Source organism: Galeopterus variegatus, unplaced genomic scaffold (assembly GCF_000696425.1).
Source record: "Galeopterus variegatus unplaced genomic scaffold, G_variegatus-3.0.2 Scaffold6126, whole genome shotgun sequence".
NCBI lineage: Eukaryota > Metazoa > Chordata > Mammalia > Dermoptera > Cynocephalidae > Galeopterus > Galeopterus variegatus.
The window spans coordinates 38,084-63,058 of NW_007732237.1; the positions used below are offsets into that span (position 1 = coordinate 38,084).

Genomic DNA, 24,975 nt, shown 5'->3' on the forward strand with positions numbered 1-24,975 from the left:
TTGACAGTGGGGTGTTCAGGTCCCCTGCTATTATGGTATTAGTGTCTATTTCCTTCTTTATGTTTAAAGGAGTTTGTTTTTAAATCTGGCTGCTCTGACATTGGGTATATATTTATGATTGTTATGTCTTCTCAATGGATCAATCCTTTTATCATTACATAGTGTCCCTCATTGTCTCTTTTTATGGTTTTTAGTTTAAAGTCTATTTTATCAGATATAAGAATAGGTACTCTGGCTCATTTTTCTTTTCTGTTTGCATGGTAAATCTTTTTCCATCCTTTCACTCTTAGTCTATGTGAGTCTTTATGGGTGAGGTGGGTCTCTTGAAGGCAACATATAGTTGGGTCCTCCTTTTTAATCCAGTCAGCCAGTCTGTGTCTTTTGATTGGGGAATTTACACCTTTTACATTAAGAGTTGTTATTGAAAAGTGTTGATTTATTCATAGCATTTTATTGTTATTGTTTGGTTGTCTTAGGTGTCTTTTGTTCCTTCCTTTCTGGTTTACTGTTTGTTTTCTGTTTTTGTTGGTTCCTTGGGTTGTAGATAGCTTTTTTGTTTGTTTGTTTGTTTTCTCTTCATGAATGCCATTTTTATTATACTAGTGGGTTTTGATTTTTCTTGGGTTTTTATGGCAGTGGTAGTTATTTTTCAGGTACCAAACCCAGGCCTCGCTTTAGAATTTCTTGTAAGGGTGGTTGTGTGGTGGTGAACTCCCACAGTTTTTATTTGTCTGAGAAATATACTATTTGCCCTTCATTTCGGAAGGATAGCCTTGCAGGGTAGAGTATTCTTGGCTGACAATCTCTGTCTCTTAGTATTTTGAATATATCATCCCATTCCTTTCTGACTTTTAGGGTTTGTGATGAAAAGTCTGATGTTAGTCTGATTGGGGCTCCTTCATAGGTGATTTGATGCTTCTCTCTAGCAGTTTTTAAGATTCTCTCTTTGTCTTTGAGTTTGGCCAATTTGACTATAACATGTCTTGGGTTGAATACGTTTGGAGATCGTTGAGCTTCCTGGATCTGAAGATCTGTGATTTTTCCTACACCTGGGAAGTTTTCTGCCATTTTGTTGAATATGTTTTCAATGCAATCTCCTTTTTCCTCCCCTTCTGGAATACCCATGACTCGGATATTTGAGTGCTTAAGGTTGTCTGATATCTCTCTCAGATTTTCTTCAATGCCCTTGATTCTTTTTTCTTTTCTTTTTTTGTCTGCTTGTGTTATTTCAAACAGCCAATCTTCAAGTTCAGAGGTTCTCTCTTCAACTTCCACAAGCCTGCTTGTTAAACTCTCTGTTGTGTTTTTTATTTCGCTGAATAAATTGTTCAGTTTGGCAAGTTCTGCTACATTTTTTTTCAGGGCATTGATTTCCTTTTACATTTCTTCTTTCAGGTCCTGTATACTTTTCCTCATTTCATCATGATGTCTAGCTGAGTTTTCTTATATCCCATTCAGTTTCCTTAGAATTATCACTCAAAATTCTTTGTCAGTCATTTCAAGGGCTTCTTGTTCTATAGGATCTAGAGCTTGAGAGTTATTACCCTTTGGTGGTGTACTTTCTTGATTTTTCATATTTCTGTTATCTTTTCTTTGATGTTTATTCATTGTGGCAAGAGGTTTCACAGTCCACAGGTTTGACACTATTGTCAGACTATGATGTTGCTGTGGTTGTCAATTTGATATGACTACCTCAGTGACTGCACAGTTGGCCACTAGTGCCTTGCATGTGTGGTTGCCTTGGGTCTTGGGTCTCTCCGGGGAGCCACCTCTCTGGTCAGCTTGGACTCAGCCGGGCTGCTGGGTCACTGGGTGGTACTGCAGGGTGTGTGGTCTCTGCTGAGCTTCTACCTCCTGTGCTGGATTTCTCCCTGTTCCGTGCACTCTGGGCCAGGCTGCTGGGACACGTGGAGGCACCACAGAGCATGTGGTCTCTGTGGAGCTTCCCCTTCCCCTGCTGGATGTCTTCCTGTTCTGTGCGCGTTAGACTGGGCTTGGGATGGAGCCGAGTGGCAGTGGTGAAGCCTACCTGCTGCTGGATCGCACAGCAGCAGCCCACCCACAGGGTGTGTGGTCTCTATGGAACTTCTGCCTCCCCTGCTGGATGTCTCCTGGCTCTGTGTGCACTGGGCCAAGCTGCTGCTGGATCACGCAGTGGTGGCCCCACAGGATGTGTGGCTTCTGTGGAGCCTCTGCCTCCCATGCTGGACATCTCCCCACTGTGTGTGCACTGGGCCAGGCTGGGAATGTAGCTGGGTGGCAGTGGTGAAGCCTATCTGCTGGATCATGTGACAGCAGCCCCACAGGGCTTGTGGTCTCTGTGGAGATTCTGCCTCTCCCACTGGATGTCTCCCCATTCTGTATGCACTTGATGTTGTGTTTTTATAGTTTAAATCGGTTGATTTGTGGGAGAGAGTTATGCTAGGGACTGTCTATTCCACCATCTTGACTGGAAGTCGAGGACTATCTAAATGTATAGAAAGATTCACACTTCCTAACTTACATATAAATCTACCAATTTGATTTGGAAACTAATTCTTCTTTGCCTGCTTTTGCTTTTGCTGAATGAATTACTAGTGTGAAAGGCTTTCCCATATTTGCATTTGATGAAAAGCACTTTAAAAAGCAAAACCTTTGTTGTGCTTTTTGTTTGGGGGGACTTGGTAGTGCTGCCTCACCTGTGAATGACTGTGAATAAATCATCAGTTATTCCAGGTTTGTTTGGAGACATGAACACACCTCCCGCTTCAGCTTGAGAGTCTTCACTGAGTGGTGAAATGACAGAGTCATCGCTTGGTGATGATTCTTAAAATAAGAACAGAAACATTTTGGGGAGTAAGTAACTCAGGGAACAGACAGGAGTTACCTTACTGCCATTTTTTAAAATGGGATTATCTGTCAAAGCTTAGTCCCTCAGTAACAAAAGCTTTTATCTCAATTGTTTTAATAAGTGAAAAGAAATAGCGGAGGCAAACCATCACCCAGGGCCGTACACTATTGTGAGGACTGTAAGAAAGAAAAACTTCAGGAAGTGCCATGGGATGCATTTCCATTGTGACAAAGATATCAACGACTGACCTTTCAATGAAGCCTCATCTACACCTTCTTGGGTCTCCTCCACTCTGCCATTATCAGAGGCACTTTTGGGTGAAATACCTAAAACAATATTTTCCTGCTTGGAACATTTTTCAAGGAACAGATTTACCGTTGTCACCTCTGATTCACAGCTGAAATTCCCAGGCACTTTGTGGTGGTGGTGGCTCATAATGAGTTGATGCTTAAGTTGACTGCTTAAGTCTGCTGCTCTAATTGCTGAGTTTGACTGAGATATGATTACATCCCCAGATTCAGGTCGTGCGACTTCCTCACAATCTACAGAGAATGCCTTCTGTACCTGCTCTCGGGTTCCATCTGGACCAGGTCTGTATAGTACTATTTTACCATCCAAGTCATTTGGGTGGGCAGCAGAGACCCTCTGAAATCCTTCTGTAGAAAAATCACAGTTTTTATTTGGTGTGTTTCCTGGAATAGGCTCACTGTCCATATGAATTTGGTCGTTTGTGACATTTGCATCTAGAAGAGTGCTACCAGCTGAGGTTACAGTTTCTGGATTGCAATGATTCTTCATATCAAAAGTAGGTTTTGGTTTTTTTTTTTTTTTCTAAATATAGCTTATCTGGTCCCATCTGAATTGCAGAGGAGTCTAAAAAGGACAGTTTGGTGTCTTCAGTGGAGTACTGATGTGACATTGATTTCTTTGCTGTATGTGGCTTAATCTTACCTGGAGACAAGGCAGCCATCATGAGAGCATTTTCCTCTAAGTAGGGGAGATCTGTACTGTTGCCTTCTTTTTGCTTAACTTCTTCAGACTTACTGATGGACCTAAGGTTAACAGATTTCAGTACTGTTGGTGTAATTGCAAAGGATGGTGGAGGATTTGACCTCAGTGTTTCTCCCACTGTGTTCTGCTTATGAGCAAGAACATGCAGTGGATGACGGTGGTGGAATGGTTTATTCAAGACATTATGAAGAGCACTTAGGTCAAGATGGGTAGGAAGTATAATTGGAAGTTCAAGGTCTTTACTCAGTGATAGGGCTCCATCTTTTAAAGAGGGTTGCTGTAGTGAGGATTTCCTTTCTAGGACTTTAGGTTTTCTTTTGCTACCTCCAGGAGACAGCGGACCTGAAAAGAAAGCTGTAGGGAAAGAGGATGTTGGCATTTCAGACTGGCTTGAATAGCCACTTGATGGAGATGCAAAGCCAGCCAGCTTTTCTGGTGAAGTCAGTTTAAACTCATTGTCAACAGAAGGAAGAGATGGGGTGGTGGCTCTTGATTCTGATTGGGATGTTTGGGATTCAGAGCTCTCTGGAGATTTGATGCATTCGATAACTGTAGTACCCGTAGCAGTGCTCAAATTAGATAAAGATCTATAGGCATCATTTGTTTTCAAGTCATTTAGAAGCCAGAGGTCTGCATAGTGAGTAGATTCAGCACCTTCATCTTTGAATGGTGGAATATCTGAAGTGTCTAACTGAGGTTCCTTAATACCGTGTTCACTCTGGTTCTTCCAAGAAGGTTCTTGCTTGGTGGGAAGATTGGCATTTTCCATTCGAGAAGGCCTGTTGGAGAAATCAAAAGGCAGCTTCATTTCCCTGGAACTGTGAGGCAGGTGCTGACCACTGCTTATCTTTGGTTCTTTCTTCTCAGAAATGTCTGTGTTTCCATCGGACTTCCTTAATGATGAGGCTACGTTTGGGTGGGGTTGGCTTTGCCTTTGGTTCCTGAAAGAGATGCTTGGGCTCCCCTGCCTCCTGTGGTCTAAGTAGTCCTGCCAGGTACAGTCTGGAAGACCAGGAGGAACCCCAACACCCTGGCCATTTTCTGGGCCTAGGGCTGCATAGTGACAGACATAGCTCTTATTACGTTTGCGACCACAGTCAAAGTGCATGGAGGTACAGTAACCTTCTGTGTCTACCGAAAAGTGGGAGCTAGTGTCTGCTTTGTCCAATGGAGACTTTTCCAGAAAGCTGTCATAAGTGGCCATGCTTGTGAAGCTCGGGCAGCCCAGGCCATATGCCTTGGGATGCTCAGGACTAAAATCCTGGTGGCAGGAGGCATTGTGATTGTGATGCAGGTAATTCCACTCACTGTCGCTTGTGTTGCTGTTGTTGGGGTCATCCAGCAGATCTGCGATGGTGGAGGTAAAGGAGTTTGCCCGGTGACCTCTCACCTTATCTAAGTGGTCACTGTACTGCTCTGTCACGAAAAAGGCACTGACTTCCTCATTAGCATGAGGGGCCATGTTTAGTGATAACTCCGAGTCACAGTGCAAAGAGCCAGTGAGCGGAGGAGAAGCTGCGGGAGGGATTGTTTCCGAGGTCTGTGAGGGGCACGTGGAGCTGCTCCCACTCCAGTTACCACTGGATGACTGCTGGTCGTCTTTCTGATCCATGTGGCTGCTGAGGAGGACGCCAGCCATAGAGATGCAGTGGATGGGGCTTCCAAAGGTGTCTGAGTTGGAGGAGATATCGCACCTGCCAGAGTTGGCAGCCATTTGGGACAGACACGACTTCCTTCTCTCACTTAGCTTGTGCAGCAGGCTGTGAAGATGCTGAGAACAGGCCAGGCCCAGAGCAGGCTGGCGTTCCTGTGTGCTTGGACTGCTTGGAGCCTCACTGCAGTCATTAGGGGTCCTCTCATGGTCACCCATGAAAGGATCTCCCTCTTTATATGCTGAGGGTTTAGCACCGACTTTGGGCTCAGCATCCCCACCTCTATTACCCTCCCGGGGCAGGCTGCGAGATCTTGTGCGGCTGTTCACTGCAGTAGTAAACACGGCATCGCCTTTGTCTGCCAGTGCAGAAATGTTGCCAGTGGAATGAGAAAGGGAAGTGGCAATGCTCTGGCCCCTCTGAGCTCTGATTCTCCTGCTGGAGGGGGCAGCAATTGGAATGTCCTCGGTTTGGCACTCAGAGTCCCTGGTTCCGCACTGCCTGTTGGCAGAGTTGGAGGGGTCTGGGTTTGTGTGCACAATGACATTCCCTTCTCTGGCCACTGGCAATTCATCAGAATCTAGGGAACATGGAATGTACAGTGAGATATTTTGCACAGTAGCAGACTGATAGCCATTCCAAGATATGTCCACAAATCTGTTGTGCTGGCATGGTAGAGCTTTTCTTACAGAAAAACATCAATATTTAAAATTAGGAGAAAGTTAAAATGCTTTGGGGAATCTCTCTCTCAATCTGTGTGTGTGAGTGTGTGCGTGTACATATATAAGTATGATATATACATCTATATATGTATGTATGTATATATACTAAAGGAAGATAGGCTTTTTTATCTTTTGTGAATTATGTCTCTTTTCAGTATCATATTAGTTTGCCCTAATAAGTGACTACTCTTTTAAAGAACTAAAGTACATTTTATCTTCTTGGCCACTACTCTTCATTTTTATTTTGTTATATAAACATAATGGAATAAAAATTATATACTTCATTATAAAGAATAAAAACCTCGTGTACAAGAGCTGCTGTTATAATAATACTAAAAAAACACAGGCAGAGATATTCTAAACACATTGAACAGAAAAAAAAAATTGAAAAAAATGCCACCAAGGGTATCATATTATCGATATTCAAAATTTATTAGAGTATGCTTAAAATTTACTTTTTAAAGTAATTAATGCCATGAAAGCATATCTTGCTTCAAATAAAGTTACACTTTTGCAAAAAAAATAAAGTCTTTCATTGAATCCTGTTACTTTTTATTTACAGTTTCTACCCTTAAAAACTTTAAGGAATTATCAAAATATTACATTTCAGCCATAAGGCCTGAACGTATATGCCTAAATCTATAAGGTCAACCCAAACCTTCACCATCGAGAACAGAGAGTTAAGAAGTAATACCACCTGGCTACAGGACATACCCAATTTCAAAACCTCTCCAATTAAAATGTTTCATATTTCTAAGGAAACCAGTTGAAGGCCGGCTTCCATTTCATCTTAGAATCTGCACTAGACAAAATATGAACCATTACAATTTTTTATACCACACCTATTTCTTGTTGAACTCTCCTGGGGATACCCAAGATGGTTTTTCTCCTTTTTAATTTTCATCTCCGCTGAAGCATAGGTTGTGAATGAACCAGAGAGCAGCATATGCGAGCTTCTGTGTCAAAACCAACTCCTGTAACCCACACATAGGTCTCATTAGTCTTTAGAAATGGCAAACAAATTTTCATTTGCTTGGAACACAGTGATATTTATTGACTGGAAGTAAGGGAAGAGTTTGGATTAAGCCTGTGAACAAATATAAGGGAGCCCTTATTCAGCTCTTATTTAAATTGTGCTGCAATACATTAAGCTTTACTTCTAAATGCAGCTCTCCACAACAGCTTGCACTGCCAAAAGTAACAAGCAAAGGAGGAAAATCAAAAGAAAGAGAAAAAGACATTAAAAAAAAGTCATGCTCACACAGAAATGGCTCTTTAAGGATTTATAACTATTATTTAGTTACTATTATTTACTGGTCTATTTCTGGGCTCTCTGAAACTGATACCTTTGCATAGTACATCAGTAGCCAAGATGTTAACCTGGATTAGTTCAGCTAACATATCTTGACCCATTTCTTCATTAAAAGTGTCTTTGTTATTTCCCCCCTCTACTTCCTATGCCCAAACCTTCCCCTCCAGGCACACACTTGCTGTGAGGTAAGTCAACAGTCTAGGGATTTGTTTTTTTTAATTATCACCTAATTCTGTCCACTTTCTTCTGCTGATTGAATTGGATGCTTCTTGGTTTAGCATCAGGTATCTTATCAGTAAAATAAACATGTAGGGTAATCCCCAGTTCTGCACTTAAATAGATCCATCTTCTGTACCAACTATAAAGCTGGAATTCCCAGTCATTATACCATTTGTTTGCTTGGTTTTGTAAACACAGGGGGCAAACCATGATGCTCCTTAGTTTCTCTCTCCATAATCACATTAATGACACTATATGCAGTCCTATCAAAACTGGAACGATGCAACGGAGGTGACAAACTCAGACTCTTGTCTAGCACAGGCATGCACTGTAGATTTTTCAGAGTGAGCTTTGCCTCAGAAAGCTATAATGCTGTGCTTTGGAATTTGATCACCTCATCAATTATCCTGACTGTTAAGCATGAGGCTGGATAGCATGTTAAATCTTGGTTCAGCTGTATAATGAAGCAGTTAAATTCTGCTTAGCATTGCAGTGCCAACAGTTTCTGGAATTCATTTTGAAAAATCCTTATGAGACATCACATGATGAATAATTATGGTATTATCAGGGAATTCATACTAATGGAATTTTCCTTTCTTAGTTCCAACCAAAATTAAAATCCTTCATTCTAATCTTAATAATTATAGAACACATGGAATACAGACACAGACATAGTACGTTACATGCATATCATTAACAATATTCTCATTAAAGCTCTTGAAATCAACATCTAATCTAGGTTTTAGTCTGAGAGTTCCTGAAATAAAGCAGAAGGGAAAAATCTTTCCTTTTCCTTAATTGAGAATCAATGGCCCATAATCACAGTACTAAATTTGAAAACAAGATTTTACTTATGGTGCCATGAAGAAAGCAGGTGCTGCTAAGAATCAGATGTTCCCAGAACTGAAAATTAATTTAAGAGGGTGCTAAAATGATCTATTTTTGGCAGCTGAACACCCCTAATAAATCCCATTTAGATTATGGAGATCAGATAAATGCACATCTTTGAAATAATTTATGCTACAAGTCGAATAGGTCATCAGGAAAATTAACTCTCAGTTTATGACCAGCCAATCAACTAGAACTCCCTTTTTTTTCAGTAAGGAAAGAATATCTGTCCCGGATACCTGGTCCATTTGCTACCTACATTATGTGACAGAAATCTGAGTAGGGTTAATAATAATAGCCATGTCCAAAATGAAATCTTTAGTCACATGGTACAAAGATGAAAATCAGCCTTAAGGTGGGTATTTTGTCATTTTCAATATACAAATAAGTAAAAATGTAACAATTAGAGATGTTTAAAGAAGCTTCATGGATAGATAATTTAATTTCTGTCTTTGAGAGTTAGAATACTTGCTTACATTTTTTTACTTACATGTAAAATTACCAGATCCAATTCTGGAATTTACAATTGCTACTAATAAACTTTGAGGAAAAGTCCAGCTAGGCTTTATTCTACCTAGACTAATATTCAAACTCTCAATACACAGGAGGAGAAAAGCAGAGAGTGAAAGGAAGACAGGCTTGATGGTTTTATGATAGGGTTCACACTTCATCTACGTATCCATATATATTAAGGTCAAAACCCCCTAAAATCAATATGGAAATCCACATGGTCTTTTCAAATAAGCCTACTTTCATCCTAGGAAGCATGAAAACAGACTTTCTAGTTGGTCTGCAGGACCATTGCTGGCAGTTTTAGAAACCTGGGGCTTTGGTGTTTTCTTTCTTGCAGCACCACACATCATTATCATATGATCAATCACTACCTCTTTCTCCATTGTTTGTCAGCTATGACCAAAGAGCTGTTTGGTGATTTTCTTTCTTTCTTTTTTTTTTTTCAAAAAGAAAGTGTCTGTCATTTACATAAAAAGCGGCCCAGCAGAACATATGCAAATTGATGTTCAAAATCTGACAAAAGCCTATCTTCCAGGTTGTATTTTGATGGAAAAGGTATTCCTTGTTTACAAAATGGTGTTCTTAATTGGTGGGCCCAGCAACACAGGATTTGAACATATTGAATATGCAGAATATGACCCAACTGCCCTTAAGAAAAAAACAGAACGCTACCAGTGACATTGAAGGGAATAATGCAAAAAGAAATCACTTGGGCATCTTGTTTCATCTTCTCCTCCGGCGTCAGGGGAGAGGTAGTGCTTTGCTCCAGTTGGTCTGCTTGTCCAGTGTAGAGGGGATATTGTGTATTGGGTTTTTTGGCCTCTGCCCTAACATGACATCTGTATCTTCATCCTCTGGAGGATGGGACTGCAAACAAAGTACATTTAGATTCAGCCATCAGAGTTTGCACATAAAGGGCCAGCCCGGTGGCGCACTGCTACAGTGCGCCACTTGGGAGCGTGGCAGTGTTCCCGCCAACGGTTCGGATCCCACATACAGACCAGTTCCTGCTCACTGGCTGAGCGAGGTGCGGGTGCGACACTGAGGGTTGCGATCCATTGCCGGACACGAAAAAGAGACAAAAAAAAGGAAAAAAAAAAAAAAAAAAAGAGTTTGCACATAAGCACTCATCTAAGGAATTGCATAGTTTAGATAAGAAAAAATGAGGTCAGAAATAAGCTTTTAGGACAAGAGAAGAATTCCTAGAAATAGTAAGCACGACTAATTGAAAGTATTATTTCAATAGTCAAGTAACACAAAAGAAAAAAATGGGTTAAATAAACATGCTTTTCAGGTTAAATGGAATTAAGAGGAGAGACAAGGTAACCAGATATCTCTAAACTTCCAACCGAAGAAAACTTAGGGCCTCTAATCCAGTGAAAGTTAGATGCACTTTCTGGCTATCTTGCCACAAATTTCTATTGAAAGTCTTGAGAGCGCTCAATGATGATGACTAGGATCAAGGAAAAAAAGAGTTAGATGCCTATGAAGAGGTTCAGAAAACGTGCAAGAAAAGCTGCAGTCAGGAGACATTCCAGAACACATCACCTCAAGGACAAACCAAACTTATCTGAGAGGCTGCATTAAAACACAAGGAGTTAACTTCACTGAGGGATTAGGCATTTGGGTATAATATTTTAAAAACTCAGTTTCATCAACACTATATGCAAATGAAAAAGCCAAAGTGAAGAATTTCCCCCCACCGACTGTAGTGGAAAATATGAATACTGTTACTGGGGGGAAAGATTTATGTGGGTTTCTTTTTCAAATTTGGAAGGATAAAACAGTCCTAGTTTATTTTCTTTCAGCTTTTCAGTGCAAAACTTTCCTTCCGGCTGTGTAGTTAGAGGCTTTGATTTCCATATGACATTTGAAATTTCTCCCTCCAAACCTTCGATAAACATTAATATTGTCTAACTTTTATTTCAGGGTTGAACTCCTTGCCCAGATTATTAAAATGGCTCTGTCCCAGTTGATTGATTTCAGAGTTGGGTTTCTAAACCAGATTATTAAAAGACTCAGGTTTCACTACTCAACCTAGTTTTATTTCAATATACAATTTGGAGGAAGGTGTGTATCTGTATAAAATAAATATGTTTTCCTCTTATTCCAGGAAGGTTTTAGTAATATTCTATCCTAAAATCAGGATCATTTAAAAAAAAAATTTCTTGTCCTCACACTTGGAAACATCATGCCCTATTGACTCAGAGGACTTCACATATTGTCAAATGGACTGTTCTCAAGTCCCCGTAAAGAGCAGATTCCAGAGCCACTTGTTTAAAATAACTCCCCACATTCACTTATCTTGTCAGAGGTTTCTGCAAAGCCCCGCAATGCACTCGACAGGATATGATTCCCCTCCTCGGGATAAATGTGTTCTCCATGAATGTTTTAGTAAAATATTGCAAATGTCTCTCTTCAGCTTTTGTGCAGATTCTCAGTGAAGCGAATAGCTCAAATAAAGTTCGAGCACAGAAGACTTTGTTTCCTAGGTAACTTCCAAAAAGAAAAAAGTTTGTTGCATGCAAAAAGGGAGCGAGAGAGAGCTAGCATCAGAGAGAGCAAGTGCTAGAGAGAACCCCCCACCACCAGAGGCCTTATTTTGTAGGCGATTCCTTCCTTGAATAACAATGGACTGGGAAACAAGGAAAGGATAGTAACCTGACCACAGGCTCTGACCAGCAGCCAAAAGCACTTTTTATTTAGTGGTGACAGGGACAGCTCGCTGCCAGAGAATCTTTTTGTTCTGTTCTCTTTTTGGATTGGAGAAGCTGAACCTTTACGGTTCTGATAAATGTAGGGCAAGTTGGAATTTCTCTCCTCTGAAGTACAAAGACCAGGAGCAGCTTTAGGTGATGCCTGTGTTGAACAGAGCCTGGGTTGCAACTTGTGGGCGGGGGTGGGGAGAAAATGGGGACAAAAGCCAATGGCATGGCTGTCTAAATTATATTTTATTGAATTTAAATTAGCAAAATACCACTCTTTAAATTGATTTAAAAGACAAACTGTTAGTTAGAAATAAGAGTCTGCAGTAAAGGTAAAAGAGAAGAAAGGGAGGATGTCTGGAGAGAGCAGGATAGGGCTGTGAAGGGATGTTCTTAAGCCAGTACCTTTCTACTCCATGGGGTCATGTGGCAACACTCAGTGGGGGAGGGCGAATGGGTGCTGTTAAACTATGAACATGAAATGCAAAACAAGAAAAAAAGATTAAAAACGTGTACACAACAGACAGTGTACCCTGGTTAGACCAAATCTATGACATTAATGAATGAAGGTACTGGGATAATGCCTGCCTTCCTTTCTTCCTTCTAAATTAGTTTTTCAGTCCCAGCCATCCCGTGCCCCTTTCTCAGAGGTCCAGATCCCAGCTCTGTGTGGTCCTTCTTCTGAGCTCCCACTGCATTAGCACCTGTCAGGCATCATCCCCTACTCGGAGGCCTGGGTCCCAGCTCTTCTGGGCCTTCAGAGCTTCAGAGCTGCCAAGGCACCAGGACCACCAGGCCATGCCCGTCTTCGAGGGTGTGGGTTTTAGCACCGTAGGGCTGCTCTAATAACTCCAGTCCCTTCCTTCTGTTCCCCCAGCCCTAGGACCGTTAGCTGTTTTGCTTGCTCCTGTTGCTGTCTTGGTGTCATCTAAGTTTCTCATTTGCCTTGTCAGTCTTCTCATAACATCCTTGTATTAAATTCCCTGTTAAAACAGCTGGTGTGGTTTGTGTTTTCGTGTCTGGACCCTGACTGATAAAACACACGGTACCAAGCTTTCGCCCTCTGGCTTGCTGGTGTCTAAGGCATCTAAAGTCCTTGCTACTTCCTGTCCTGAGGCTAATCAGGAAAATATGATCTGGAGTGATATTCTGTGGGGTGTCTAGATGATAATGATCTCTGTAACTTATGTTATGGCAGGGAGGAGAGCTGACGTGGTTGCAAAAGCAAACTGCCTCTGGTGATCCCTGAAAATGGGTGTAGAGGGGGAAAGAATTTGCTGTGGTCAATAGCTGTATCATTCTACATTCCAGGTGCTGTGCTGATTTGCTCCAGGGAAAATACCATCGGAGCAATATGTACAGTTAAAGTCACTAGCTATTTACAGCCAGCTTCCAAGATCTATCTACCGTCTGCTAAGACCAAAAAGTGAGGGAAATGCGGGTGTGATAGGCATCACTGCTCCTGCAGTCTTATGTGTGAGACTAACGTCAAGCTCTTCTCTCCCTACTAGGCCAAAAAGGAACCTATAGACACTGAAGAAATTAATCCTATGCACATATACTCCGATACTGTCAGAAAGCACAGCTCCTTCTGATAATAGTTATTTCTGTGCTTAAAACCCTTCAATGATTTGCTAGGCTTATGGAATAAATTCAGACATTTTAGTGTGACATTTGATCCTTCAAGATCTGGCCTGTTGAAGCATTACAGCCAGTGCCCTGCATTCATACACCCCAGGCACCAGCCAAAACAGAGTATCGAGCTCATGTGGACACACTCTATCTTCTCCTGCATCTTGTGGGTTCCTAAGCCTGTGGTCCTTTTCTTTAAGGTATTCATATCAAAACTGTACTCCATCCTCCAAAGCCTTCTCAATGTTACCTTTTCCATGAAGTTTAATCCTACCACCCCACCCCACTCCAACAGTAAGGTATGAACACCTTATAGTCAATATAGTACAATTGCCTCTGGTATCCATGTATGCGGGATGGCAAAAACTATGTCTCAGTCATTTCTGTACCTAGAACTTATTAATAGTAGGTGTTTAGTCATTTTTTAAAAAAATAAATGAAAGGCCACAATGAGAAAGAGGGAATTCCAAGTAGAGATATTGTTTTTAAAGTGCAAAATATTTTCTGGAAAACCACCTATAGCTTGGTTTGGCTGAGATCTAAGGTCTGTGCAAAGGATTTGTGAGAATTCCATTTGGAAAGGAAAGTTAGGACCCAATTGCAGAGTCTGGCAGGTTTGGCTAAGGATTCAAACTTGTTTATTTAAGCAGAATGGAGGAATTGGAGGGATTCAAACTTGTTTATTTAGGCTAAGGATTCAAACTTATTTATTTAAGCAGAATGGAGGAATTGGAGGTTTGGGATTGGATAAGAATTTGTATGTCCAAGATTCTCATACCAAAGACAGATTTTTTTTTACCTTAACTGGTTTAAAGAAGCAAATTAGCTGAGATTAAAGGGAAACACCTAAACAGGAGCAAGAAAGATTTAATTTGGATGGACAGATGCATTTTTAGACAGAGGTCATAAAAGAACAGAATGCCTTTAAGGGAGCCTGCAAAACCCTGAATATATTTTTATAAAAGTAATACAGACTTGTCTAGGTTGCTGCGAATGTGCGTAATTCTTTTATAGCAGAGCAAAGGCTTGATCAGCATTCCTCAATCTCAAGTCTATTGTAAACCAACAGAATACTGAAAATCTTGAATAGAACCCATGGAGAAAGGTAAGGATGGGGAAGGATGGGTAAGAGAAGACAGAGCTGGGTATGGGAAAGACAGTGCAGCAGTGAGAAGGTCTTCATCGCAGGCCTGGTCAAGTATTACTGAAATGCCCCTCCTGCCAGCTCGAGTCTTTGTTCTCTCCTGGCTCAGAACTTCGTTCTCAGTCTTCTAATTCTTTTGTAAGTCAGTTTGGTTTTTCTCATTAGCTGCTCTCTCATGAGACCCACTTTTTTCTTCTTGATAGAAAAAGGAAAAGTAAACATGGTTGTTGTTGATAGCTCTGGACTATGACTAAGGAGGTCTGGGTCCTAGTTTAAGTGATTTCCTCCATTTACTTCCCAATAAGGCTGTTGGAATGCACCCTGACCTTCAGATGCGCCTTTTTGGTAAAAAGAAGAGTGTGATTTGACTTCAGTCTTTTATTTTAAAATTCCTTGATACTGCAATGTGATAAGTGGAAAACCATTATCAGGCTATGAAATAACAAAGAATCTCTGATATTCTTTCCTGGATAATTTTATCAAGTATGGCAAAGAATATAACTGTAGAGTCAATATGGTTGAATGAGTTTACTGTTGATGATAAGAATTTAGGCCTCAGTGTTCCTCTGGAACCTAATCAACTTTTTCCATAGGGGTTCCATCATCCACAACCATAGAGACCATTAGATATCCTACGCCTGGGTCACTCTGATGAGGCCTGGAGAGGGAAGCCTGGTGAGGCTGCTGGAGTCTCACCACATTTGAGGAAGGATGACCTCCTTGCCTATCTGTCAAGGTATCAGAATCTAGGCAGGGACTTAGGCTTCAAGGGTCTTCAAGGGGCCTAATGCAGCAGTAGGAGATATTTCAACTCAGGTGCCAACAGATCAGTAGTGGCTGTGTGGACTCAGTGGAACAGAATGCTGTTATCTATTGGGAATGTCTGCCTTAGGCTTGCAAAGGGGAAGAGCAGGTGCGTAGCCCAGGTATCTGCAGATCTAGACCAGACAAAGGCACGTGACTGATGAGAACACCCAAGCTGAACATTACATTTAGGAGGGGACAATATGTACAGTTAAAGTCACTAGCTATTTACAGCCAGCTTCCAAGATCTATCTACCGTCTGCTAAGACCAAAAAGTGAGGGAAATGCGGGTGTGATAGGCATCACTGCTCCTGCAGTCTTATGTGTGAGACTAACGTCAAGCTCTTCTCTCCCTACTAGGCCAAAAAGGAACCTATAGACACTGAAGAAATTAATCCTATGCACATATACTCCGATACTGTCAGAAAGCACAGCTCCTTCTGATAATAGTTATTTCTGTGCTTAAAACCCTTCAATGATTTGCTAGGCTTATGGAATAAATTCAGACATTTTAGTGTGACATTTGATCCTTCAAGATCTGGCCTGTTGAAGCATTACAGCCAGTGCCCTGCATTCATACACCCCAGGCACCAGCCAAAACAGAGTATCGAGCTCATGTGGACACACTCTATCTTCTCCTGCATCTTGTGGGTTCCTAAGCCTGTGGTCCTTCCTATCATGTATCTATCTATCTATCTATCTATCTATCATCTATCTATCATCTATCTATCTATCTATCATCCAACTATCTATCTATCTATCTATCTATCTATCTATCTATCTATCTATCTATCATCTATCTATCTATCTATCCATCCATCATCTATCCATCTACCCATCTATCTATCTATTCAATTTATTTATTTATATGAGTATGTATTCATTTATATTTATCTTATTGTGTATGTCATAATCCATTATTTATTTTATTGCTCAAACTATCCCAGATTTAGCCATTGGGTGCTCCTTTCAGTTGGCTTCTGCGCCCTTTTGACATGTCCACCTATTATTTTTTGAGCACTTTCTTACTTTCTGGCTCCACAACGTAGTCCAAGCTCATCTTGTATTTTCCCTGATACAGCCCTGGAATAAATCTTTTTTCCAAAGAGCCTTTCATTACAGAATGGTATTTAGAAACAAGATCTGGGAGCTAGATGTGTTCAATGTTACCAGAGTGTCATTGCTTCTCAGGCCCTCTCAGATGACAGAGCTGTGAAATCTATGTCTGTATAGTGCTACATGCACATGCACACATTTATTTTATATCTATCCATCTTCATATATATGTATACATTTCTGAATATGTGCATAAACTTATACTGACACTTTAAAATCTAACATAACACCCCTTGGTTCCTTCCAGTCCCCCCTATTTTCCTTATTTGTACCTCCTTTCTCCAATGGTGGGAAACCTCACTGTCATTATCCACCATACAAATTTATTTATTTGCTCAATCCTAGTACACATACAGTTTCAGAATTGCTAGCTCATTCCCTTGTGAAAAATAGTTACTAATTAGAGCACATTTTTTTATACAATTCTTTCTGTGTTTAGCTTTACACTGTTACTCCTGGCAGGGTTGCTCCTAGAGGAGCTCCTGGCTCAGGGATAGGGTCTCAGGCCTCCACATTACTGCAGAAGGAAGAGCTCCAGGCAATCAAAGAAACTGGCTTTTCCCACATTCAGAGCATCCACCTCTAGCTGGTATACCAGCCTGGACAAAGGAGAGAACGGGACTCTCAGTTAGGAAGATTTCCAGCAGATTCCAGAATTTGCCATCAACCCACAGGAGGACCAGATCATCAGTGTTTTCTTTCCAAATGGGGAGGACCGGGTGAACTTCCATGGATTCATAAGAATCTAGGCTCAGTTTGAACCCATTGACGATGATGAAAAGAGGAAAGATGTCAATGGATCAGAACTACTTAGCTGAAGCAACAAACCGCACTTTGATTTTTGACTATTTGACTTGGGTAAACATGTCAAGAGCTCCCACAGTGAGCTGTTACAGGTGCTGTGCACGATGGCTGGAGTGAATATCCCAGATGAGCAACTGGGCATCATTGCAGACAGGACCATCGAGGAGGCCGATGGGGATGGGGACAGTGCCATATCCTTCACAGGATTTGTTAAGGTTTTGGAGAAGGTGAGCATAGAACAGAAAATGAACATTCCAATTTATTGACCAAAGGGCTGAGACCAAACTGTTCCTTGCTCTCCAGTATTGAAGAACTGGACCTTGAGTGTCCTCCTGTTCACCAGCCCCACCTCCAGCCCATCATACTCCTTCCCCAAAAACACCACTGCTTCTGCATGACAACCCCAGATGTGCTCTGTCAACACAAACTCGCGATTGGTATGAACAGGGTATTACAGAATGGCACACCCAGTCGATTTCTCTTCAGTGTCCATGCACCGGTCTCCATTTCTAAGTATCAGCTCCCCATTCTGCTGCTGAATGCTACATGTCCATCCAGTCTGGGAAGGTGAGGGGGAATCACACCAACAGCCAGCCAGCCAAGCTCTTTAACCGGATGTCGGCTGTAGCCATGCTGCCTTCCCTCCCACAAGCCTTCTGCAACTCCTTCAACCTTTCTCCATAAGTCCTTTGCTTCCTGCTTCTCTGTCACCCAACCTATCCCTCACTTGACGTTTGTCTCCCTGCTTTCTATTAATCCTCAAAATCCCCTCTGCTCTGTATGGCACCCCAAGCTCTGCCTGTTAAATATGTTTCTGATTTGGCAAGATAGTTCTGTGGTCTGGCAGTTTTTATCTCCCTTCACTCAGAAATGGTCACCCAGGGCTGAACCCATGGCTCACTTGGGTGAGTGTGGCGCTGGGAGCGCCGAGGTCGCAGGTTCGGATCCTATATAGGGATGGCCAGTGTCCTCACTGGCTGAGCGCGGTGCTTATGACACAAAGCCAAGGGTTACGATCCCCTTACCGGCCACAAAAAAAAAAAAAAAAAAAGGCGTCTGCAGGCACTGAGCTTTATTACTTAATAGGCATCATGGAATAAGAAGAAAGAGTCTGTGAAAAAACTGCAAAGCAAAAAAAAAAAAAAAAAAAGGTCCTCCAGGATATTGTCTTCCCAGGAGCTTTTGAGGAACCCACACTTCTCTTAGAAGAATGTGCTGGTCTGTTGGTCCCATTCTGTCATCAGAGGGCTGATACTCCTGTTGAAAGGTGAGAGGTGTAGAGCGAGGTGTTCTAGGTAGCTTGCCCAGGTCACTCTATGCTGGCTCCTGATTTGCCACATACATACCTACATGGCTACTCTTGTTAGTATAGTGTTGATTCATCAGAAAATACCCAGATGCATGTAGGTTTGCTTAGTCTGGGGGCACCGTCACTATCAGAATGGCTGCTCTGACAATATGCTTGGGGACTTTCTCATGGTTTTTTTAACAAGGAGGCTGGGGCCCCTATAAAGCCTCCTGTATTCACACCTCTGCAGCATCATTTGTGCCTCAGTGCTATGTGCTCTGGAATGCTTTTCACTTCACACCTCCAGGTAGAGAGATTACTGGTGAGGAAGTACCTAATTACCCTGTCCAAGATTTAAAGATTGTCCTCAGTGTCTTGAAGATTTTTACACTTGGCAAATGATTCCACTGGAAGCTATAGACAGCTCCTAGTAAGGTAGGGGTCCAAAGCATCGAATGTGGCAGCATTAGCTGCCTGGTTACATTGGCTTCCTAGCTCCTTGTGTAGACAACTGCTAATCCCTTAGAACATGGAATCTGGCATTGGTGGCACAACCTGAGGAATGGCAGACCTTTCAGGAAGCCAGAGCAGCTTCTTTGACAAAGTCAGCTTAGTTTAGACCTCACTGAATCAGGGTGTTGTCATTCTAACATCTGCTGTGTAAGCCTCTTCACTCATATGAGTATACAAGGGTACTTCAAAAAGTTCATGGAAAAATAGAATTAAAAGATGATACCAATCTTGCCGTGAACTTTTTGAAGTACCCTCATATCTGTCCCAGCTGACTTTCTCTGGACTCATTGCCAACTTGCTTGCTTCCTTGCTTAGGAAAGAAAATGTACACACAATTCTTTAGGGAGGGAATGGGTGAAGAATATCACTCTAAAACAATGGGCAAGGGGTCCAGAACAGGGGAGTGGCCAGGTGGGATAACTCAAATATAAATGAATGAGGAATTCTTCTTTCAAGTATCATTCTGACTTTGTGATCTACTGATGTAATACAGGAATTGCATAAAAGGGAATAATTGTCGATAGGCACCAGTTAGGTACCTCCCAGGCTCTCTGACTTGCATATTTAAACTTCCCAAGTTTATGTCTTTCCCTTTTGCTGCATGGCACACCCATTTCCACACCTCCGGTAGATAAACCAATATCATTAGTTTCCGGTTCAACTTTCCTGTGCAGTCAATTTTGCTATAATGCTTGTTTTGAAATCTCGAGTTTGTTCCAGTGCAATTGATATCGTAGGAGAATGATTTGAGCATAACATGAATTTCATGTCTGCTTATGCACAATTTCATAGGCAAGAAACCCTAGGTGAACACAGCAACTGCACCCAGCTGAACTGAGCTGTGAAAGAATACACAAAAGACACAAACTTCAAATGTCTGCCAGCCACCTCAGTTCACCTCGTGTGTTAGGAGCCCATCTGTTAGGAGCCCATCCACACCTGGTGTTACAACTTTCCCTCTGATTTCAGATAACCCTCCTTCCACCCCTTCCCAGTAACTCGCAAGCTGCAGCCCTACCGACATCTACTCGCACAAGGCAACTTCAGGACTTTTCTAGGTAAATTGCCAATTATGTAGGACTTATGTATTTCTTAACCACTTAGCATCAATAAAATGTGCTACTGTTTTTTATTAGGTTCCTATCTTTGTGTGTGTGTGTATGTGTGTGTGTGTGATGGAAGAAATTTTTGAGTGTTGTGCCCCTAACTTTGTTTTCCCCAGAAGCCCTTTGGTTTTTATTGTGTAATTTTGCATAGTATGGAGATTTTTAGGTATGCATACGTTGTGTGATAGCAGAATTGACTCTAATTCTTTAATGCAAATATGTGGACACTGTGTATTTTCTGATCTACTCTTCTTTCTAACATGAAGGATAGTGTATTATAGATGCTCTTTTGGGCTTTGCCTTTCTCACTTAAGAGGATGTCCTGGAAATCATTCTTTATTAGTTCATACAGACCTTCCTCATGCTTTCACAGCTGCACAGTGCACCGTTGTATGGATGTCCTGTAGTTTACTCCATCAATCTTCTGTGTATAGGCATTTTGGCAGTTTCCAATAGTATATAATTGTAAACAGTGCTGCAATGCATACACTTTTTGTGTTATTGGAGGGGTATCTTTAGTGGGATTGCTGGGGCAAAAGGTAAGTGTGTCTGTAGTTTTGTTAGGTATTACCAAATTCTCCTCTAGATAGATTGGACCCAAGTTTGAATTTCCATGAGTAATATATGTATCCCCACAGTTTCACCAACAGAATTGATGGATGTTGGACGTGACCGGCACTGTTGTGCACACAATAAGCACAAAATACCCACTGGTCTTGTCTTCCACTCCAGCACCAAACCCCTCCCCCTTCCCTTTAGGAGAAGCCTTGTGACTTTTGCAGAACAGAAACCCTTTTGCTTCCGCAAGGGCACAGTTCTCCACCCTGGTCCCTTAGCTTCGGCACCAGCATAATGCCTCTCCTTGAAGGTATCAGCCAGCCCTTGGTGCCCTACATAAGCTCTCTCAACCCCCCACCTGGTGCTGTCCTCCATTTTGAGGGCAGCCCGGTGGATTCTTTTCCTTTAATAAAGCTTGATCAGTACCCAGTGTCTCCGGTCACTTTCTTTCGAGAATATGTTGCCATATTATTTAGCTTTTGCCAATCTAATAGGTGATAAATGGTATCTCAGTGTTGTTTGCATTTCTAATTATGAGTAAGTTTGAACAATTTTTCTTAAGTTTAAGAAACATTTTTATATTTTTTCTGAATTGTCTGTTTACATCTTTTCCCCATTTTTAATTCCAGGTTTTTGCTCTTTTCTCTACCTCAATTTTTAAGAGTTATTTATCCATTACAGATATTAGCCCTTTTACTGTTGCACATATTTTCTCTCAGTTTTTTTTTTTTTTTTTTTTTTTTTTTTGTTCTTGTTGTTGTCATCGTCATCTTGTAATTTGTTTATGGTGTTTAGGCATGCAAAAATATTTCCTATTCAAATTTATCAAACTTTTCATTTTAGTGTCTCTGTATTTTTGAGTCAGAGTTAGAAAAGCCTTTTCCTAGACTGCGATAAAAAATAATTTATGTACATTTTCTTCTAGTACTTGTATGGTTTTATTTTTTATGTTTAGGTCCCTGATCCATTTGGAGTTTATTCTTGTGTATGGAATGAGGTATGGACCTAATTAAATGATTCTCAACCAGGGGTGATTTTGTCCCCTCAGGGAATATTTGGCAATGTCTGGAGACATTTTGTGTTGTCACAAGTCAGGGCAGGGGTGCCACTGGCATCTGGTAGGTAAAGGTTGAGCATGCTGCTAAACATTGCACAATGCTCAGGATGGCTCTGACAACAAAGAATTATCTGGACCGAAATGTCAACAGTACTGAGGCTGAGAAATTCTGGTCAAAATTTTTCTATTACCAAATGGCTACCCAGTTGTTCCAGCATCATTAGAAAACTCCATCTTTTGGGGCCGGCCCGGTGACGCACTGCTACAGTGCACTGCTTGGGAGCACGATGGTGCTCCCGCCGAGGGTTCGGATCCCACATACAGACCGGCCGCTCACTGGCTGAGCGAGGTGCGGACACAACACCGAGAGTTGCGCTCCCGTTGCCGGTCCCGGTCTGGTACGGGCGTGACACTGAGGGTTGCGATCCGTTGCCGGTCACAAAAAAAGACAAAAAGGAAAAAAAAAAAAAAGAAAACTCCGTCTTTTGCCTCAATGATTTGTGACGTCACCTTTATCTTATGTTGTCACATATACTCTGGTCTATTTCTGGACTCTGCATTCTACCCTACTGGTATATTTGTCTGTTCATGTGCCCATACCACACTGTTATAATTACTGAGGCTTCAGACACATTTTAATATCTGGTAGGGCTAATCACCACTCATAGGTTTCCTATTTCAGTGTTTTCCTGGCTATTCTTGTATGTCTGTTTTTTCATAAGAACTTTAGTATCAGAAGGCCTAACTGCATTAAATAAGGCCTATTGGTATTTTTATTGGGATTGTGTTAAATTTATAAATTAACTTAGAAAAAACTGATTTGTTTATAATGTTGAATCTTTCCATCCAAGAACAGGGGCTGTCTTTCCATTTGAGAAAGTCTAATTTTGTGTGTTTAGGAGTGCTTTAAAGTTTTTCTCATATCTGTTGTACACATTTCTGGTAAATTGATTCCTAAGTATTTAATCTTCTTTGTTATTGCTGTAAATGAGGTTTTCTTTAACATTAAGTCTTCTAAGTGGCTATCACTTGTGTAAATGGAGGGGATTGATTTTTGTGTGTTTATGTCCTGTTACCTTACTGAATCCTTTTATTGCTTGAGTTAGTTTTATCATTGATTCTTAAGGATTTTCCTGTTATACTATTATATCATCATCAGATAGATATAGGTTTACTTCTTTACCAATTCTTATGCCTCCAATTGATTTATCTTGTCTAATTGCATTGATTAATTCCTCTAGCATGATGCTAAATAGTAGGAGAGATGGTGAGCATTCTTGCTTTCTTCCTGATTTTAGTGGAAATGCCTCTAGTGTTTCCCCATTAAGTAAGGTGCTGGCTTTTGAACTTAGTATATGTATTTTGCCATGTTAGTGAAGTATCACTCAATTCCTATTTCCCTGAGTCTTAGTTAAAGCTTTTCCAGCATCCATGGAGATAATCATAGGTGTTTGCCCCCTTAGATCTATTAATACGATATATGATACTAATAGATTTCCTAACATTGAACCAACCTTCCATTCCTGGAATAAATCCCATTTAGTCATGGTATATTAATTTCTTAGTGTGGTGTTGTATTCTGTTTGCCAATGTTTAATTTACTGTTTTTGAATCAATAATCATGAGTGATGTCGGTCTGTACTTTTCTTTCTTGTTTTATGGACTGTCTTTACTGGCTTCATGAAAGAAATAGGAAGGTTTTACTTCATTTTCAATGCTCTGAAGCAATTTATAGAGCATTGGGAGTATGTGGACTTACATTGGTTTAGCAGAATTCCTCTGGGGAACCATCTGGGCCTGGTGCTATTTAGTAGCTTAATAACATCTCCTGTTTCTTCTCTGGAAATCAGTCTGTTTAAGCTTACTAACTCTAATGGAGTCAATTTTGGCAATCTCTATTCTTCTAGGAAATTATCCATTTCATCTAGGTTTCAAATTTATTTACGCAGAGATCTCCAAAGTAGTCTCTTACAATTTTTTAATTTCTTTGGTGCAATGACATTTCCCCTGTCATTGCTTATTTTGCTTATTTGTGCTTTCTCTTTTTCTTCATCATAGTTTTTCAAACAACCAGGATTGTATTTATTAATTAAAGTCTACTGTTTTTCTGTGATCTACCTCATTAATTTCTTACTTTTATCTTGTTATTTCCTTCCTTGTGCTTTCTTTTGCTTTATATAGTCATTTTCTGTTTTTTTGAAAATTAATTGATTTTCATATATTTGCTGATAAAAATGATTAGTGCTGTACATTTTCCTGATTAGTGCTTTAATGTATTCTATAGAGTATGTTATATAATGTTTTTGTTGTCGTTATTTTTAACAAATTCTATACTTTAAGTTTGTATTTTTTCTTCTACCTAAAAATTATTTAATAGAAGGTTTTAAAATTTTCAGGTGGGAAGAACATTCTGTTTTTTGTTTTTGTTAGTAATCCCTAGTTTTATTGCATTGTGATCAGAAAGTGCTGTTCGTAATATTTCTAATTTACGGAACTTATTGATATTTTTGTGATCTAGTTTATAATCAATTTTTGTGAATTTTTGTTCAATGGGTGCTTTAGAAGAAGGTGTATTCCCTGTTATTGGGGCTTAGAGTTCTATCAATGTTGTTTAGGTCTTCTATCTCCTTACTTACTTGTGTCTACTTGATTTGTCTTGTATTGAGAGTGATCTATTAAAATCTGTTACTAGTGTGTTTCTATCTTTACCTACTTATATCTCCAGCAGTTTTTGCTTCAAAAGGTAGTTGTTGTCTTATTTGTTGCATAAATATTCATAGGTGTTATATTTTATGTGTGTACTTTGGCTTTTAGCATTAAAAGTGCCCTTCTTGGTCAAATGTAATGCTCTTTGGCTTAAATTTTACTTTGTCTGCTATTAGGATTGCTATCATTGCTTTCTTAGTGTTTCTATTTGCCTTTGTCCATCCCTTTATTTAGTGTTTCTGAATCACTTTGTTTTAGGTGTGTCTCATATATACAGCATATAGTTGGGTCTTGCTCTGTGAGCCAAACTGAAAGTTTTTTCTTTTAATAGGCACGATAAGTTCACTCACATTTTCACCTTTTATTGATATGGCTGAACTCAAATATATTTTATA

The 24,975-nt window shown here is 40.6% G+C and overlaps 1 protein-coding gene and 1 pseudogene across 1 annotated transcript in view; one reads left to right on the forward strand and one right to left on the reverse strand.

Annotated features, from left to right (window-relative positions):
* The window catches only part of LOC103605862 (nance-Horan syndrome protein-like), a 68,511-nt gene that overhangs the window by 9,694 nt on the left and 33,842 nt on the right, over positions 1 to 24,975 (reverse strand). The window contains 7 exon segments of the mRNA XM_008590469.1: positions 2,679 to 2,805; positions 3,079 to 3,637; positions 3,639 to 6,073; positions 7,058 to 7,189; positions 9,820 to 9,889; positions 9,892 to 10,014; positions 12,258 to 12,320. Coding sequence (XP_008588691.1) covers positions 2,679 to 2,805; positions 3,079 to 3,637; positions 3,639 to 6,073; positions 7,058 to 7,189; positions 9,820 to 9,889; positions 9,892 to 10,014; positions 12,258 to 12,320 — 3,509 coding nt within the window.
* LOC103605860 lies at positions 14,580 to 17,618 on the forward strand (annotated as a pseudogene).